Genomic DNA, 17,992 nt, shown 5'->3' with positions numbered 1-17,992 from the left:
GCTGCGCACCGTGACGACCAGTCACTAACAAACGAATCACATATGTCGCCCCCTTTCGTTTGGGAGGACGTATTACACATGCCAGGTGCAGCCATAAAACAGATGGACTAATTACAATAAATGTAAATAAATATATAAATGGAATATATAAATTTTTATTCCCAATAAAACACTTGGATGGCATGCTTATTTTGCTTGTAAACTAGAACAAATGCATTTACAAATAAAAAACAACTTGAAACGTGATTTATTTGTACAAGAACAAAATAACATGGCATCTTAACAAAACAATTAATCAGCGACCAGGAGATTTTGGCACGGCACAGTTGTTCAGTTGTGATGTCATCAGTGATGTAACTCGAGCAACTCTGGTGTCATAAGTGATGTCACTTGAGCACTGGTTACAGTTATGTTGTCATCAGTGATGTCACTCAAGCAACTGTGATGTCACTCAAGCAGTTGTGATGTCATTACTGATGTCATAAATTCTTTCAGGCTGAGGTTATAAGGAACACCGGCATACTGAAGTTTGCACTGTGTTATCAGACTTCTTAATTAGATTGATGCTCTTGTATCAGGCTGTTATCCGCGCTGTTTAACTTTACTTTCTACACGGTGAGTGGCCAAATATTGTGTATGATGGAATATATATTTCTGGTTACCAAACATTGTCAAGCTGCTTTTGCTTTACATTTTCTACTGGAATTTAACGTTAGTTGAGATTTGGGATGTGTGATCTAACTGTAAGTTATTTCCCTCCACTAATAGTTCTCTGTTAGTTATATGACACACATCCCAAAAGAGGCTAGTTGAGATGCTAATTACAATATTATCATTTCGGGCAGGCTCACTGTGTCCACTCGCTCGCTATGGAGGCCACATGCCAATGGAAGGAGAAGAGGAGACCATGGCATCGTACAGAGAGGAAGAAGAAAAACAAACTCCCCAGCTCTGAGGAGGACGTTGAGGTAGTTTATGCAACCGGGCGCACTGCTGGTAAAGCTGAAACAGTGGGTGTGCAACTAAGCAGTGTTGGGCAAGTTACTGAAAATGTGTAATTCGTTACAGTTACTTCACTTAAAAACTAATTGAAAAAGTAATTTGTTACTAGAGAAAGTAACATCCATTAATTTCAAAAGTCTGTTTCGATTCTTACACACATTTAAAACTTGCTGTGGCAGTGTGGGACAAGACATACCGGTATGCTAATCCTCTGAAGTTGTCTGCCATTTTTTCAAATAGAAAAATTAGTTAGATTACTACCACAAGAAGTAGTGTAATTCCCAACACTGGAATCAGACAGACATACTATTGGATGGATATTATGATTCATTATAAAATTGCTCTTTTGCTACATAACCTCATTTATCCTAATTGTGCCTCTCTCCTTATCCCCTTCCTAGGCTGCCCAGGAGATTGAGGAGAGGCTAGTCTCACTTAAGGAAAAGCCAAGGCAGGGATTCAACAAATACAAAGACTACACCCTCTTCGTTGTAAAGGCAGTGCTGGGGATATTCTTGACCTGGTGCATGTCTCACGGACACATCCACATGGGCTTGGCCTGCTTGCTACTGGTGGTGGCCGACTGGCGGTACAAGGGGCCACTGCAGCAAGCTGTGGACTGGGCCCACATGACAGGCCACAAAAATGAATAAAATTCCACTGGTTTTCAGTCATTTCTGTCAGTTTGTTTCTGTATAGTGACAGGCATAGTTTCACCCAATATTATGTTATGAGAGTATAATTGCTCGATCATTTTACTAGAGGTCATCCTTGTGGGGAACTTGTCTGCTTCATGCCAATATAGAAGTGTCAATTTGGTGTAAAATGTAACTTTAAAATGTCCAGCATTTCTGGTATACAAACATACTGTACATGTATGCAAATCAGTGCAATAAAGAGGGAACAACATTTTTTGTTTCATCCATTTTATTGAATTTATAGATTTCAAACCAACTTGTACAAATTGCAAAACAGCTTTTGGTAACACCTCAGATTTTTTTGTTATTAGGAAATAAATGAAGTGAATAAAAAGTAAACAATGTGAATAGAGTACATAGAAATACAACAGAAAGAATACAACAAAAAGCTAAGAAAAAAAGAGGCAATTGTTTCACACACAAAGTATACTGCATCCCTTCTGCAGTGGACTGAAGCTGAATTGCCACCCAGGCTAATCGTTGGTCAGTAGAATAGACAAATTAACTGATTTTGATGAATAGGATTTCTGTACTGGCGATGTTTATACACCAGGTGGCATCACTATCACACAGTAATGCCAAAACCATCTGGTCCACCCCTCTCACCCACTCTGACTCCTGCCAGTTTTTCTATTTTGTACCTGAACATATTGGGTGATGCAAAAGTGGGAAGGCTGGCATTTCCGTTCAAAATCCTCAAAAGCGTAAACTTGACATTTCTCTGTGCTCCTTCATTTTCTTAAGGAATGCTGACTGTGTGTTTGTAGTACTAAGGTGCCGAAATTGTAGAGCTTTTTGTGGAAGTTGCCTTTTTTTGTAATATTTCTGCATTTTAACACTGCACTGTAGTTAGACAAGTTACAAACTTGCAGCCAAGGCTGTGAGGCATTCCTTACTATACCCTCATGGGCTTCTACAAACCAAGGTCCAGACTAACAAATTCCAATACCATTAGCAGCTACCGTATTCCATTTATCCAATCCAGGTGCGTGAGTGACATTTTTTACCATAACCAACTGTCCAGCTCAATTTAGGGGAAAGGCCCGTGCATGGACTAAACACATGGACTAAACACATGAATGAATAGATCCATCAGTGTCTGTCACTCTAAATCTATGGCACAAAGTATTTTGCCCAGAAGGAATAATAAACTAAGGCAGGAAAGCGTCACAGCCAACTATGTGAGAAGTGGCATGTGGGGTGGGTGTGGAGTGGAGGCACGGGGAGGCATAAGGGAGTGGAGGAGCCGCCGCCCACAGAGCGCTGTGTTCGGGCGGTGCATCTACACTGCCGGCAGCATCTGATTAAGCCTGTGTGGTCCATTCGAGCCTGTCTCTGTTCACATCCTTACCTGCACATGGAGAGGTGCACTTTTCCAATGGTTAAATATATCAAATGTGAGTGTGCACAAACACACATCTGCAAGTGCACGCACACACATGCTATAATGCATTTTGAACTGTTAGCAATGTCAGAACTGCTCTAAGTGTGAGTCTACGAGTTCAGCGTCCCGCGGAAGCCTCAGTCAGCTGAAATGAAATGCGTCAGGAGGATTCTCACTGCTTTTGGGGAGATCAAGGCAAAACAACATTCAATATCCATTTTGTTTTCAGCGGAGAAATCAAAAAGAATTCCTCTAACTCATTCACTTTCCTTACATAACGTGGATCCTCAGAGAACCTCAAATGGCATTGCAAGTAAAACCACAAATAGAATATTTGTTAACAATATCAAAAATACCAACAAACAGGCAAAAAAATAATACATCGATTGGTCACAGCAAATTTATGTACACATACATATTAAGAAAAGAGCTGGCAGAGGAGCCGGGGTGGAGGGGGTGTTAATGGGGAAGAAAGATTGGGGCAATTGGATAAGCCCTGTACCTTGGGTATACAGGGGAGTTACTGGGGTTGCAGCGATGGACAGACTGAGGACAGAGAGGGAGGAGGAGGGGGGGAGCCGAGGCTGCGTGTTCACCTCTTCTTAGGGGCTTGGGCAGTGCGGGGAGGGGTGACGGGCCGGCCAGAGTTGACCCCACCGTACTGATACTTGGCCTTCTTCTCCGAGGGCTTTAGGATCTTTAAACAAACATGGAGAGAGAAAAGGACAAGGCGTGCGCGTGTGAGAGGCAGCGAGTGTGTATGATCATGAATGTCAAAAGGTTTGTTTTTGGATGTTTTTGTGTCACTGTGCACATCTACCTGGAAAGAGCACATGAGGGATTCATCAACACTCATCATGCCACCTGCGTTGTCAAACTCCCCACAGTAGTTTGGAGCAGAGAAAAGTGTGACCAGTTGGCGTTTGGCAAAGAACTCGTATCCATCCTCCACAACCTGTGAGAAGACACAATATTATTCCACCACCTACAGCAACCGACAAACACACCTGAAGCTAGCTTCAAAACACAGTCTGACATCAATCAAGGTTCAATCAATCAATCAATCAATTAATCTATCTAGCAAGCAATGTGGACTCTGTGTCTCTCTCTGTTTTAAGAATTTTGTCCGGCCACAGCTCTGCCGTTTTACAAGCGATCGGGCTGAATCTTTTAGGGGGTGTAAAGAGCATCTGTGACGGTGACCTAACCTGATGGGAGTCAGATTTTTTTCATTAGGGCAGATTAATTGCCCTAAGGCTAAGGCTATAGTTCAGTGATGATGTCATCAGTGATGACTGACGACAGTGATGTCATACATAGGCATTGTGACATCACTGATGATGTCATCAGTGACACACACACACACACACACACACACACGAGAGAGACTGAGGGAGAGGGGGAGAGAAAGAGGGAGACTGAGGGAGAGAGAGACATTGCACGTGCGCAAATAGGGCAGGTGAGGCCACGCAGCGGCCGAGCCTAGGAACCGGGCGCGCGAGATGGCTAGTTTGATAAAACCTCCTACATCTGGATCAATACCAAACACCCAATTCAGAAAATAACAATAACACTGCATCATCATAATCACATATGAATCAAGGAATAAATAAGAATATACAGATTGTTTCTCTCCACTCTGAGTTTCCGATAGCATATAATAAATGGTATGAGTGATGCACAGCATGTTTATTAATAGACTATAGCCAGATAGATGCTAGCCTAATTGTTCCACCAGCAAATCACAGCTAATTTTCCTGAATCAGAATAAGAATAACTTTATTGATCTCCAAGGGGAAATTGAGTCATGCTACAGTTGCTCACACTCAAGTAAGGAAGAATATAAAGATAAAGACATAAGAAACATAGATATAAGAAGTTAGGTAGCCTACAGTATATAAGAAGTTAGGTAGCCTACAGTATACAGTATATATATATATATACACTACAGTATATACAATAAAGTGCCTGATATCAGACTGAATTGTCAACTCCATTTCCATCTTCTAGCCTGACATTGCTCCCTGTCTAACCAATTTGCATGAGGGGATTCCACCAGGAGAATTCCATGTTCCCTAACCAATCAGAAGAGGCCAATGTATCCGCCTGAATCGAACGTTAATCCAGTCAGGAGAATGCAAAAAAAACAAAAAACAAAAACATCTCCCCTTTGAATAAATGCCTTCTACTGCCTGGTACTTTTAATCCATTTTAAACAGCCTTGACTGTTGCCATTACTTCTCGGCGTTCTTGACAACGGCGTTAGTCCCGCCCGTTGCGCTGTTTATTGACACGCTAATCGTTAGTCCCCCTCAGGGCTCATTGGACAAGCCGTTCTTTTGACTGAGGAAATGGCTCTTGCATGTCACGATGCCAGTCCAGAAGCAGCTAGAACTCAACTCGATGAGTGTGCAGATTGGAAGATCTGGACGCACGCAAAGCTAAAAAGAGGATAACATGATTCAATGGGTATGACAAACAACGTTGAAAGATGACAGCTATTTTCAGGAAATTTCTCTTGACAATCTATCCACTAGCGAGAATATTTAAATACGTAGCTGACAGCTCACAACGTTTGCACTATGTCAGATTGAAGGAAGCATGGGGAAAAAGAAGAGAAACCAGAGCAGATAAAGGAGGTGCAGCGAGGCTGTTCCAATGGGGCTGTTAATATGTGGGTTAGCTATAAGTGTCCATTATCCTAACATCAACCGCAGTCAATACTCATGCCAAAGAGCCACAACCTGGTGGAAACAGTGTTGAACACAACCACCACGTATGTCTCTGCTAGGTTTAACGTCTCAAAAATGGTAGAATGAAAGAATCAGACACGTAAAAGAGGAAGTGATAGCTGTCATGCAAGTGCTCGGCTCACACATTTTAAGCCTGCAAAACAACAACAAGGTAACACTTTATTTGGATAGTCCGCCTACTAGTGATGTGCGGGTCACTCAGAACCCGCTGGGTCCCGCAGGCTGGGTTAGCAAAATATGAAAATATCGCGGGTTCGGGCGGGGCAGGCTCAGAACATGACAAAGCAACATTATTAAATAATTTAGAGCAGTGAAACACGCAGAGTAATTAACCTTAAAGACGTGAACTCTCTCTCACACATAGGTACACACAATCAGGCAGACTCCTGCTGCACTCTCGATAGCCTACATGGAGTAAAGAAACGCTTCAATGAGGTAGCCTATGTGCTCTCAAAACAAACATTTTGGAAGGATTATTCACTGTAATTATTATTTGAAGTGTCCATAAAACTAATGCCACTGCAGATTTTCTGTTGTGGACTCGACTGTGATCTATTTGTCAAATTTACTGCAACGTGAGTAGGCTGTGAACAATTGAGAGCGCATGAGGTAATTAAAAGAAATCAGACAGCGAGTCTAGCCGTATCTGCAAGCCGTGTGCGCACCTGCTGCACTACTACGTTTAGTAGCCTACTACTGCAACATGGCCAATTGAGAGCGCATGAGGTAATTAAAAGAAATGGGGAAGAATAAGAACTGTTTCTGTAGCCTGCCTAGTGCCTACCTCTATACCTGCTACCTCCATTTGAAACACTGCGGTCACGCCATCCGCACTTTGGGGAAGCGTAGTCGCGCTATCTGAAGACCATGGATTAATTGGGATTAATTGGGTGTGATAGGGTGCCACTCGGCACCCTATCACGTTCCGCATCTGGCCCCCGGGCTACAAGTTGAGTGTCACTGCTGTAGGCACTACAGAGTCTACAGAGTATTTGTAACATTATCACAGCTTATTTGTTGACATTTAACAATTCAACTGTTCAACAGATTCTCTATAGAGTATATGTGACAATTCATGTTTGTTGAATGTCAATTAAAAAAACTCTTAAGACATAATCTACAGACAAAACCAAACAGGTGAATTGTTGAATGTCAACTAATAAGCTGTTCAAATGTTACACTATTCTGTAGACTATCTGTCGGCGGACTCTCCAAATAAAACACAGTTGACAATAGGCGTTTCCTTGCTGTGTGCTTCCTGTGTTGACACTCCACATGCACAAAACATCCAGCCATCCAATCTCTCCTCCCTAATGACCTGGTGGGCTCGGCAGATGAGGTCCAGGTCATGGCGGTTGAGGAACTTGCTGACCACGTCGGCCCCGAAGGTGAAGGAGACGCCGCGGTCGTTCTCTCCCCAGCCCTGCACATCCTTGTCTGGGTCCGACCACAGCAGGTCACACAGCAGGCCTAAGACAGCCACAGAGAGGGGGCAGATGGAGAGAAGCAACACATACAGTACAGCGGGAAGGAAGGAGAGCAAAGACAGCCAACAGGGAAGAGATGTAGCTGACTTCATTGCTGATGTAACCAGTGTTGGGCAAGTTACTGAAAATTGTTAATTAGTTACAGTTACTAGTTACATATCTCAAAAAGTAATTTAATTACTTTAAAGTTACTAGTTACTTCAAAGTAATTAGTTACTAGAGAAAGTAACATTTGCATTACTTTTAAAAGTCTGCTTCAATTGTCTTATTAATGCACACATTATCTTAGTGTTGCTGTGGCACAGTGTGGGATAAGACATACGGTCAAATTGTATCTACCATTGTAATTACATGGTACAATTTGCTTATTGGGGAGGCTTATAGCTATAGGCTCTGGCTGCAACTAGTAACTAGCCCAGTTTGTTACAATTTCAGTAACTGTAATTTAGTTACTAAATTTGAAAAAGTAATTAGTCTGCAAAATGTAGTTACTTTTACTGGATGTAACACAGAGGATCTTTTGCTGTAATAGTATTTTATACAAGGAGAGAGTCTGATCCAGGGAGAAATACAGTGCTATGTCCATGTGTGAGAACAGGTGAGAACTGAACACACACACACACACACACACACACACACAGACACACACACACACACACACACACACACACACACACACACACACACACACACACAGACACACACACACACACACACACACACACACACACACACACACACAGTACCTGTATCAGGCACATCTGTTGGCCTCATGATCCTGCGGATCTGTTCCATTGACTGCAAATCAGGCGATAGCCCTGCAGTAAGAAATAAAGAATTACATTTTGGATGAAAAATGATGGTGCTGGTTTTATATATACCGTATTTACTTTTTATAAACTAAACGACAAAGACATTTTTAAGTATTTGCACTTGAAAAATTGGATAACAGTAAACTTTGACCTTGGAAATAGTGTTTCAAATGAGATGGGGGAATTCTAAATAAAGGGGATGAAAGAGATGCTTAATAGGTGCTGTATATAATATTCTTATTAAAGCTGAGGGCAATGAAGAACTACTTCTAAGTGCAAAGTGGCATTTTCTACAATGCTGTTTTTCAAAATGTTGAGAAAATAAGATACCAGCTGGGTGGAAAATCCTTTTTGCATCATTAGTGTATAAGAAGTTGATATTGCAAAACTGGAAAAATAAAGAAGCATGTTCATTTCAAAAATGGAAAACATTAATAAAATATTACTTAAAGCAGCTACGAGCAACTTTTTCGATTGTTATTAAACAGTATAAATTTAATATCAATGCATCACATCTTACCTCTAATAGTCGACGAGACCAAAGCCGTGTGTATCTGAGATTGCTCCCTTAGGTGATTATTAAGTCTATAGTCTGTCTAAACTCGCGCCAACAGGGGGCTCTCTAGAGCGACCGGACCGGGTAACCCGGAAGTGAAACGCGGAAGTGAAACCAGGAAGTGAAACGCAGCTGCCTTTTTACGCCGTTTGCGCTGCCTAGCAACATAACATAAACAATGTGAACGCCACGCATACTCGCGGGAACATCTCTCGTTATATTCTAACAGGTTTTTTGGAAGTTATTTTGTGGTTATGGCCGAAGTGGCTGCTGCAAACCGTTTCATTTCAATTCCTGATCTGCCCTGGCTACAGACACACTAACACTGGCCGATTCACTCGGGGTTCAAGCGAGACTACTCTGCGTTGGTATCGTCGACTATTAGAGGTAAGATGTGATGCATTGATATTAAATTTATACTGTTTAATAACAATCGAAAAAGTTGCTCGTAGCTGCTTTAAGTATTGAGGGGACAATATCGGAGGACAGCAATGAAGGGATTGCAATTTCACATGATATGGAATTCAATTTACAATGCTCTGTAGCCTGAGTGGAGCAGCAAAAATCACCCAGGATTCATAAATGTTATAAAATTCAAGGATTGTTTTTGTCTTTTGTTTCATTCTAAGTAAGATAAATGTGTTCTGTTGAGGGTGTGTGTGTGTATGCGCGCGTGTGTGTGCGTGTATGTGTGCACACGCACGGATGTGTGAAAAATATGTGGGGTAAATATGTGTAAATGACTGTGTGGGTGGGGACATTATATTGCCTGTGATGACAACCATATTTGACTGTATACTTGTGGATGTACAACGTAACTGGGTCAAATTATGTTTTGTTTTTTCTTTTGTCATGATTGTCAGTTTGTCATGATTGTCAGTCACAAGGCCACCAGCTCAGTGGCCTTGTGGTCTGAGTGTCCGCCCTGAGACTGGGAGGTCGTGAGTTCGATCCCCGGCCGAGTCATACCAAAGACTATAAAAATGGGACCCATTTGCCTCCCTGCTTGGCACTCAGCATCAAAGGGTTGGAATTGGGGGGTTAAATCACCATGTGATTCCCGAGCGTCACCGCTCCCCCCAGGGGATGGGTCAAATGCGGAGAACAAATTTCACACATTGTGTGACAATCAGTGGGACTTTACCTTTACCTTTAGTTGTAGAATTGACAATCATGTAACCTGTCCAGACCCTTACTCACTCAATAAAAAAGTATAAAAAATATATATGGTGCTGGTCCCATTGATATTACTTTGCTATAATAAGAACCGGGGTATCAGAAAGTGTCCATGTACACGTTTTGAACAAATGAGGAAATTAGTGCCAACAGTAAATATCTCTGCAGTTCCCTCACCTCCATGGCAGCAGAAGATCTTCTCATCGATAATAGCAGCAATGGGGAGGCAGTTGAAGCAGTCTGTGAAGGTCTTCCACAACTTAATGTTGAACCTGCGCTTACCTGGTGGAGCGTATAAAGACACACACTATTCAAACCTGATTAAATGCGTGCTTCAGGTGTGTTTGTGTATCAAAAATGTGGTACATTCTCTGAAGCCTATCAGTGTTCAGGATGAGGCTATTTCTACTCACACTCGTCATAGAAGCCGTAGATGCGGTTGATGGAAGCACACTCATGGTTCCCTCTGAGCAGGAAGAAGTTCTCCGGGTATTTGATCTTGTAGGCCAGCAGCAGGCAGATGGTCTCCAGGGATTGTTTCCCTCTGTCCACATAGTCGCCCAGAAACAGGTAGTTTGCCTCTGGAGGGAAACCACCATACTCAAACAGCCTCAGCAGGTCTGTGTACTGCCCATGGATATCACCTGAGGAGAAGGTGAGACAGGCAGGGGGAGACAAGGCGTTCATTCAGCCATGTACATGCGGTAAAGAGGACAGGCTGCTAGGAGGTACTGACAAGAGAAAGAGAGATTAGAGAGGACATTAAGGCTGCTTTTTCACTGGGAATGATTGCTTTCGTTTAGGGATGTAACGATAACCGGTTTTATAACCGTGATAAAAATTCCTTACGATAACTGTACCGCTTCAAATTGTCATTATCATTAAAACTGTGGTACCGTGATTACCGTGGTACCATGATTACAGTGCTTTGAAAAACATGGTAAATACTGTCCATCATCAACCAAAGTTGGCAACAGTCTCCCAGATGCAAACGCGCAGCCTTGGAGAAATGATTTCAGTGAGTGTATCAATCCTTTTTGGGTCCGAGTTTTCAATATAAAACTTTGTAAAATGATTTCAGTGCATCTCTCAGTACTTTTTGAACATTTTCAGCAATTTCTTACGAATACCGTGATAATACGATAACCGTGATAATTTTGGTCACGATAATCGTGATGTGAAATTTTCATACAGTTACATCTCTGCTTTCGTTCCGCTCCGTTCTGCACGGCACCCGGGAACGATTGCCCCCCCTTCACCTCTCCCCCGCTGGCCAGATTTCACATTACAACATTTCTTCCGAGCTCGGAAACGGAACAGAGTGCACTTGCGTCATCAACTATGGCTGGAGTTTATCCTCGCCCGTGTGTTGTCTATGTGGTTCGGAACGGTTGAAACGCCAAAGCGCTCCCCAGCCCACCTTTTCAAGTGGATCCTGTCATGGTTCCCTGTTGCGCGCCCAGGGCGGAACGGAACGGAACGCAACGTTCACACTCGTCAAATGTTCCGAAACTAGGGTCAATTTGGGGACAAGTGTGCTTGGGAACGGTACCTGCGCACCAGTGAGAAAGCACCCTAAGACTACTGGGCAAAACCGGAAAAGGGAAAGGTCTTTATAGAGCTAGCCTACATAGAGTGAGGAAAAGAGATGATGTAGAGGTCAAGGAGACATGCAATGTGACACAGCCAAAGCAACTGCAGGAATTTGCACAAAAGGAGAGATATTTTCTTCTTTGCTCTGTCCCCATTAGCTCCTTCTCACCAACCACATAGGCACATACTCATCCCCCCCAGTCTGCACGCACGCACGCACACGCACGCACGCACACACACACCCCCCCCACACACACCCCCCACACACACCTCTCTGAATCATTTCTGATTCTCAGTGCACTACAGGACATGTGGGTTGATGGGGATATATGTCTGCAGCCGCAAGCTCAAGGACACACGTACGCAGAATGAGCCATCGCTAGTGCGACGACCAGATCAGTGCCAAGGCCCGTGGGAAATGAGATAGACAGGGAAAGAATACTGGCAATCCAGGTTAACCACTCACATGAAGAACACACGCGCGCGCACACACACGCGCGCGCACGCACACACACACACACACACACACACACACACACACACACACACACACACAAACTCTAATCTGAACAACCTCCAGTGGGATCCCAGGTTGCCTTCCCTCGTCAATATCAGCTAGCCAGTGATGGATTTGAGACAGTCACTCTTACCAGAGGTGAGGAACTCTGCAGGGGAGCCTCCCTTCTTAACCGAGCCAAGACCCGCTTCCTTTTATATCCTCAAGAAGACAGCTGCTCTAATTTGGGCAAAGTGCTCCAGACAGAGATGACTGCAGAGAGACCTCTCCAGATAGGCTAAGACAGTAATAAAGTGTAGGGCTGTCCTCCACTCAGAATTCTGCCAGTGGAATCGGATTCAACTGTCCAATACAAATATTCGACTATTCTATTTAAAAAAATATATATATAGAATATCTTCAGTGATTATTTCGACCACATTAACAGTCAATGCAACAGAGTGATGGGGACATATTTTGAGCATTTAAAAATCAATAAGAGACTGTATGATAATCCAAGATTTCAATTGCCGAGGTCGGGCTATTGGATAATGGATTTGTCTGAATAAAGAGACAGGCAGTACACATGTATTTATTTTTTAAATGCCTAGCGGGCTCGCCCACCCTGCACCTCGCCGAGCTGGCCCTGCACCTCGCCGAGCTGGCCCTGCACCTCGCCGAGCTGGCCCTACACCTCGCCGAGCTGGCCCTGCACCTCGCTGAGCTGGCCCTGCACGCAGCTCGGCTCTGCAGGCCGAGTTGTAAAGATCACTTTAGGTGTGTTTTACGTTTACTAGAATTTATGTTTTCTAATAGATAATTAGATCAATCACCTAAATGCTATAAGACTTTTCAAACATATTTCATTGCAGGATGACGTTTTCTTTAAGACATCATCATCCTGCAATGAAATATGTCTGAAAAGTTGTGCAAGGCACTCTGGGTATTATGGTGATGACATGGTTACAATAGTAGCTCCCGAGAACATCAATCCCTTCTTTAGCCATCTAGCCTGTGTTGGACCAAATCCAAGCCAAGCATAGAGTAGTTGTTGGCTACATTTTCAAGTAACGCTACACTGAAAGCTCCTACAGGACCGGATGCAGCCCAGCTTGTTTTGAGCTTGAATTTGAGGGCTTCACCGGGATCGGCTTTGCAGGGGTTAGCACCCTGCCTGCCCTCTCACAATGAATTTGTGAGATGAGAGTCAATAATTGGACACAGCCTGTCCCTGCAGTGTCACAACAGCCCCGAGAATAGCAGCACAGACATTTATAAAGGGTTTATAATGAAAAGCTGAGCAGGGACAAGGCCAGTGATACAAATAAGACAAGTAAGGGATAATGTGCAGGGAGCCGGTCAGTATTGGAATATTTATCCCGACAGCAGATGGGTGTTATTATTATTTTCCAATAATGAGCGGCTTGCTGTACATTATCCCGCTTATTACACAGCTACGTAACGTAACTAAGGAAATCAATCATTTGAGACATAATAGTTAGATTCTAGTTTGGCACTACGTCCATAACAACGCCATCTTAAGATTAGCCTACTTATCGTTATAATTCAGGTTAAACTGAACATTTCCATTGATAGTGAAGTGAGACAAGGTGAATGGGACTTATTTTGTAATATTGATGTTGACGTTTTTGTCCCCATTCCTCTCTACATTTCCTCCTTGCTGGGGCTTTGCAATTGACACAACTGGAAACAATTAAGCTAACGTTACGTTACACTTGCTAACTAGCGTTAACTTGGGCATGCTGCACCAGCCGGGTATAACAACAACATTAAAGTCGAACTGAACCTGTTCGTCACGTGCATAATGAGTCCGTTTCAGACTGAAAACATAGTTTGTCTAAGATGACAGGTTGAGAGGCGGGTCATAGTATCATGTCGATGATTTTATTTGACAATTCTGGGGACTGGATTGGGCTTTGGCCAATCATGGCGTGTTCCACCCCCAAATCGAGTGGGATTCAGCGTGTTGTCGTGCTACGCGAGTGGGATCCGCGGAGTACCAGGCAGCCAGCTGCTTCGTGCGGAGGGAGCGGACAATCCGATGAATGGGTGCTGCCCGCCCGCCTGGAATCTCCGAGGGGAGACCCCTGACAGCCACGCTCTCAAACGCGCGCCTTTTACGCTATTTCTGTAAATACGATATCCCTGGAATGCGCGTTTTAATGAGCCAGTTACATTTCTTTGCATTCTTAGAGAGTATAGATTTTTGTTTGTTGTTCATGTTTCTAACAATTGGCCAAGTTAGTAGTTAGTTTATGGGATAGGAATTCTGCCAGATGACAGGCACTAGGCGCCATTTTCTACTTAATTTGATTGACAGCTGCATGTCGTGATATGATTGGTTGAAATGGGGTAGAAATTTTATAGTACTAGGTGACGTCAGCAAACTGTACATTACCGTTATCAATGAAATCTTGAAAAATTAACTTTTGATGTGAAAAAGTGTGAAAAACTAAAGAAATTAGATTGTTGTTATTTTGTTTGCATACATTATTAAATAGGTGCACTGCATACCCAGGTATTTGAACTAAAAGAAAAGAAAAGTCATTTTTGGGTTCAGCTCGACTTTAAAGGTAAACGTAAAATCCCACTGATTGTCACACACCTGAGTGTGACAAAGAAATTTGTTCTCCACATTTAACCCATCCCCTGGGGGAGCGGTGAGCGGCAGCAGTGCTGCGCTCCGGAATCATACAGTGATCTAACCCCCCAATTCCAACCCTTTGATGCTGAGTGCCAAGCAGGGAGGCAAATGGGTCCCATTTTTATAGTCTTTGGTATGACTCGGCCAGGGATCGAACTCACAACCTCCCAGTCTCAGGGCGGACACTCAAACCACAAGGCCACTGAGCTGGTAATTACCATTTGGTCTGAGATGTTTCTAATGAAGAAAGAAGTGTTTGGAGGCCAGGTACCTCACCATTTTAACAGACTGCTACCTTCACTTCACGTTGTTGGGGGGAGTGGCAAAGTCCTGATTTGTGGGGGCCTGTTGACCGGAGGTTCTGGTACTGCAAGACATCAGTCTTCTGTCATGGGGAAGGACCCTTTGTGTCCTGGATGGGTGGGGTCGGCCATACTTTTCTGAGAGCACTTTAGCATCCATCACTCTCAGGTCGCTTTCACATAAGCTGGTGGACTTGGTGCGATTCGGGGGGGGGGGTGAAGTTGCAACATTGTTTCATTTTTCATTTGGTGTGGTTCGCTTTCACACATACAATTTGTCACAAGCGCACCAAACTTTCTGAACAATGTCACATGGTCGAAACGGTCACTCGTCTATTGGACAGAATATAGAGGGGAAATCTCTCCTCTTCTGCCGCCTTGCCTGCTGAGGGCTGACTGAATAACACAAGTGAATCCGTGAAACACAACCCATAGAGAAACCACCTTTATGCAATCTTGGGATTTCTGGTTTTACTTTGGTGTTACTATCAAATAAATATTTTACAAGAATGTGCCCAATATGAGCAGCAGATGACGAGGCAGCGAGCTGTTGGGTCCAACATCATTCTGCAGATGAGATGAGAGGAGGGAGGCAGCGCGGTGCGCACCGACCCGTGTGAGTGCGCGCCACAGTGCTTTTGCTTCCTTCTACCGCCTTCTACTCATGATACACTGCCTTTCCTATATTTGCTCTTGTGTTTGGTTCGGTTTGCTTTCACACCACAAACGAACCGCGCTAGAGTTCACTTGCAAACGAACCGAGACCCACGTTTTCAAGCGGACCAGAGTTCGCTTGTTTGTTCCGCAACAGAGTTCGTTTGCGCTTTCACACCACCCCAAACGAAGCGCACTATCCGAGGAAACTAACTCTGGCGCGGTTAAAGCGGACCAAACAGCTTATATGTGAAAGCGACCTTATTGTGTAAGCTATCTAGCTATGTAACCTGCAAAGCTTTCTTCTTGGGTCAAAGTGTGCCAGTGGCATTTAAGTTAGCATGTAAGGGAGAGTAAGAGCAAAACCTGATCCATGTGGCCTTAGTAAATAATTCAAAGCAAACATTGTTTGGTGTAATATCAGTGGTCTGAAAAGCCTGTCATCACAGCTGTGAAGGCAAGCTAGAAGATCAGCAACAAAACAAAGAAAGCAGAGGAAAAGGCCAGAGAAAGCAGAGTGATACAAACAGCACCATGCCTCATCTACTGCACCGAGGTTAGTAAGGTTAGGTTCTACATGGAGGAAGCCCTAACTAGCAAACGTGCTGCAATGTGATATGTCAAACGATATCAAGTCCAGATCTGTAATGACATGTTATCAAATGACTATCAGCAGTACTTCTCACATCTACATTCATGTTCTACAAAACGCTGCCATCTGAAGCTGATATTTGGCTCAGGAGTTGAGAACAATCCCACAACAGCAGCCATGTGTATGTGTGTGGGAGGGAGCTGGCATGAAGGCTGCCACAAATGGACAATGTTTAGGCCCGTCTGGCCCGAGCCCGTGCGTTACTAAGCAGGCATGATGAGTATGTCGGACCTGCGCATAAAAGACCCGGCCCAGAGAGGGAGAGAGGTGTGCAGTTGCTTCGCTGGAGGAAAAGGAGAAAGCATGTTGGAGCCACCAAGAGATAGAGAGAGATACACTTTGCTATTTCAACTTTTGAGAAGGAATCGTGCAGACGAGTCAAGGAAGTACGATTAACTTAATGTGGCCCAGGCAGAAGCAGTGGTAAATGGGTCTGGTTATATAAGTAAATTCCAAGCTGCATCAAACCAATAGTATATTGTTCCTCTGGGGTCTGGAGATGACGCTCGAGATGGTGGGGGTGCAAGCTCTTTGCCCACCCAGGCTGAGGCTGAACACAGCTTTCTGACGGAGCCATACTTGGTCATTGTTTTTCCCAGTCTGACTCCCCAGTCCTGTCTGCAGGGTTCCCACAGCGTTCGTCTCACACATCAAATTCAAGGACTTTTCCAGGACTTTCCAGGCCCAATTCCCTCAAATTCACGGACCCAACACAGCAGTTTGAGACACGAATCAAGGTTAATTACTGTTACAACACAGAGAATGTTTATAATGAGAACTAGCAGGCTTTACCGAAACTCACAGACAATTAGGGGTGGGAATCGCGGAGTAACTCACGATACGATATGGTCACGATACTTGGCCCTCGATAACGATATTATCACGATACAGCGATTCTGCGATAATCGATATATTGGAAGAAATTTAACCTACGATACATCACGATATCTGTGTAACTGAAGAGAAAAAAATACCCCTAAAAGACAAGAAGCAGGTATTATGTATTTATTAGCAGAATTGACATGAACTCACTCACAGTTCACTCACTCACTCATACCATTTTCGATACCACGGAGGAAAGGTTACACATTAAGGGTCTTTTTTTAATTATTATTAAAACAAGAGAACAATGGCATATATTCACAATGTATTTTTAAGTTGTCTTAAGTAGTTAGTGGGGGGTGGGGATGTTCCAGCTTTCATGTTTCATGTAGGCTACAATTCCCTCCAAAGCCTCCCTCAAGCTGAGCTGCTGCCCCCAGTATGAGTGTAGCCCAAGACAGCCCAAACAGCAGCTCTGCATGTCCAGGATTCCGTTATAAATCGCAACTTCGACAATTCTGCACCAAAGAACTTAAATCGATAAGAACTGACGACTGCATTGTTCCCCTCAGTGGTTCCACTGCAACATCAAGGTGGGAGCGCTGTTGTAAAAAAACAACACACGCTTCGTCTCTTGCCTTCAATACTCTTTGTCTGCTACATCCGGGTACCTCCACCGGCAATGCGTTTAACGTTAAATTTAGCTGCAATCTACAAGCAGGGTCCATGTATCAACAGATTTCAAAGCCAATATGTTAGTGGAAAGAGCGTCACTCCGACTGGTTAACAAGTGAAACATTTGGTCACTCACACTGGTGTTTTGAGCCCGGTGTTGGTGAAGTGGTTGTAACAGCAGCAGTAGTGGGATTAGCTAATGTAGCTAACAGCTGCGGTACTGCTGTGTGTGTCTGTGTGTGTGGAGGAGGCAGAGGGAGCGCTG

At 43.7% G+C, this 17,992-nt stretch overlaps 1 protein-coding gene across 1 annotated transcript in view; it reads right to left on the bottom strand.

The window, feature by feature from the left end:
- Window positions 1–1,919: 1,919 nt before the first annotated feature.
- LOC310772729 (serine/threonine-protein phosphatase PP1-beta catalytic subunit-like) overlaps window positions 1,920–17,992 on the bottom strand; it is a 39,699-nt gene continuing 23,626 nt past the window's right edge. Inside the window, exons 3-8 of the mRNA XM_083632635.1 lie at window positions 10,282–10,512; window positions 10,046–10,150; window positions 8,071–8,142; window positions 7,156–7,307; window positions 3,905–4,039; window positions 1,920–3,781 (exon numbers count right to left, since the gene is read on the bottom strand). Coding sequence (XP_083488761.1) covers window positions 3,677–3,781; window positions 3,905–4,039; window positions 7,156–7,307; window positions 8,071–8,142; window positions 10,046–10,150; window positions 10,282–10,512 — 800 coding nt within the window. The 3' untranslated portion in view covers window positions 1,920–3,676. The remainder of the gene's footprint in view (window positions 3,782–3,904; window positions 4,040–7,155; window positions 7,308–8,070; window positions 8,143–10,045; window positions 10,151–10,281; window positions 10,513–17,992) is intronic.

The sequence above is a fragment of the Poromitra crassiceps genome (genome assembly GCF_964638095.1).
Source record: "Poromitra crassiceps genome assembly, chromosome: 3".
In the NCBI taxonomy this organism is placed as follows: Eukaryota; Metazoa; Chordata; class Actinopteri; order Beryciformes; family Melamphaidae; genus Poromitra; species Poromitra crassiceps.
This window is presented reverse-complemented; position numbering and strand designations above follow the sequence as displayed.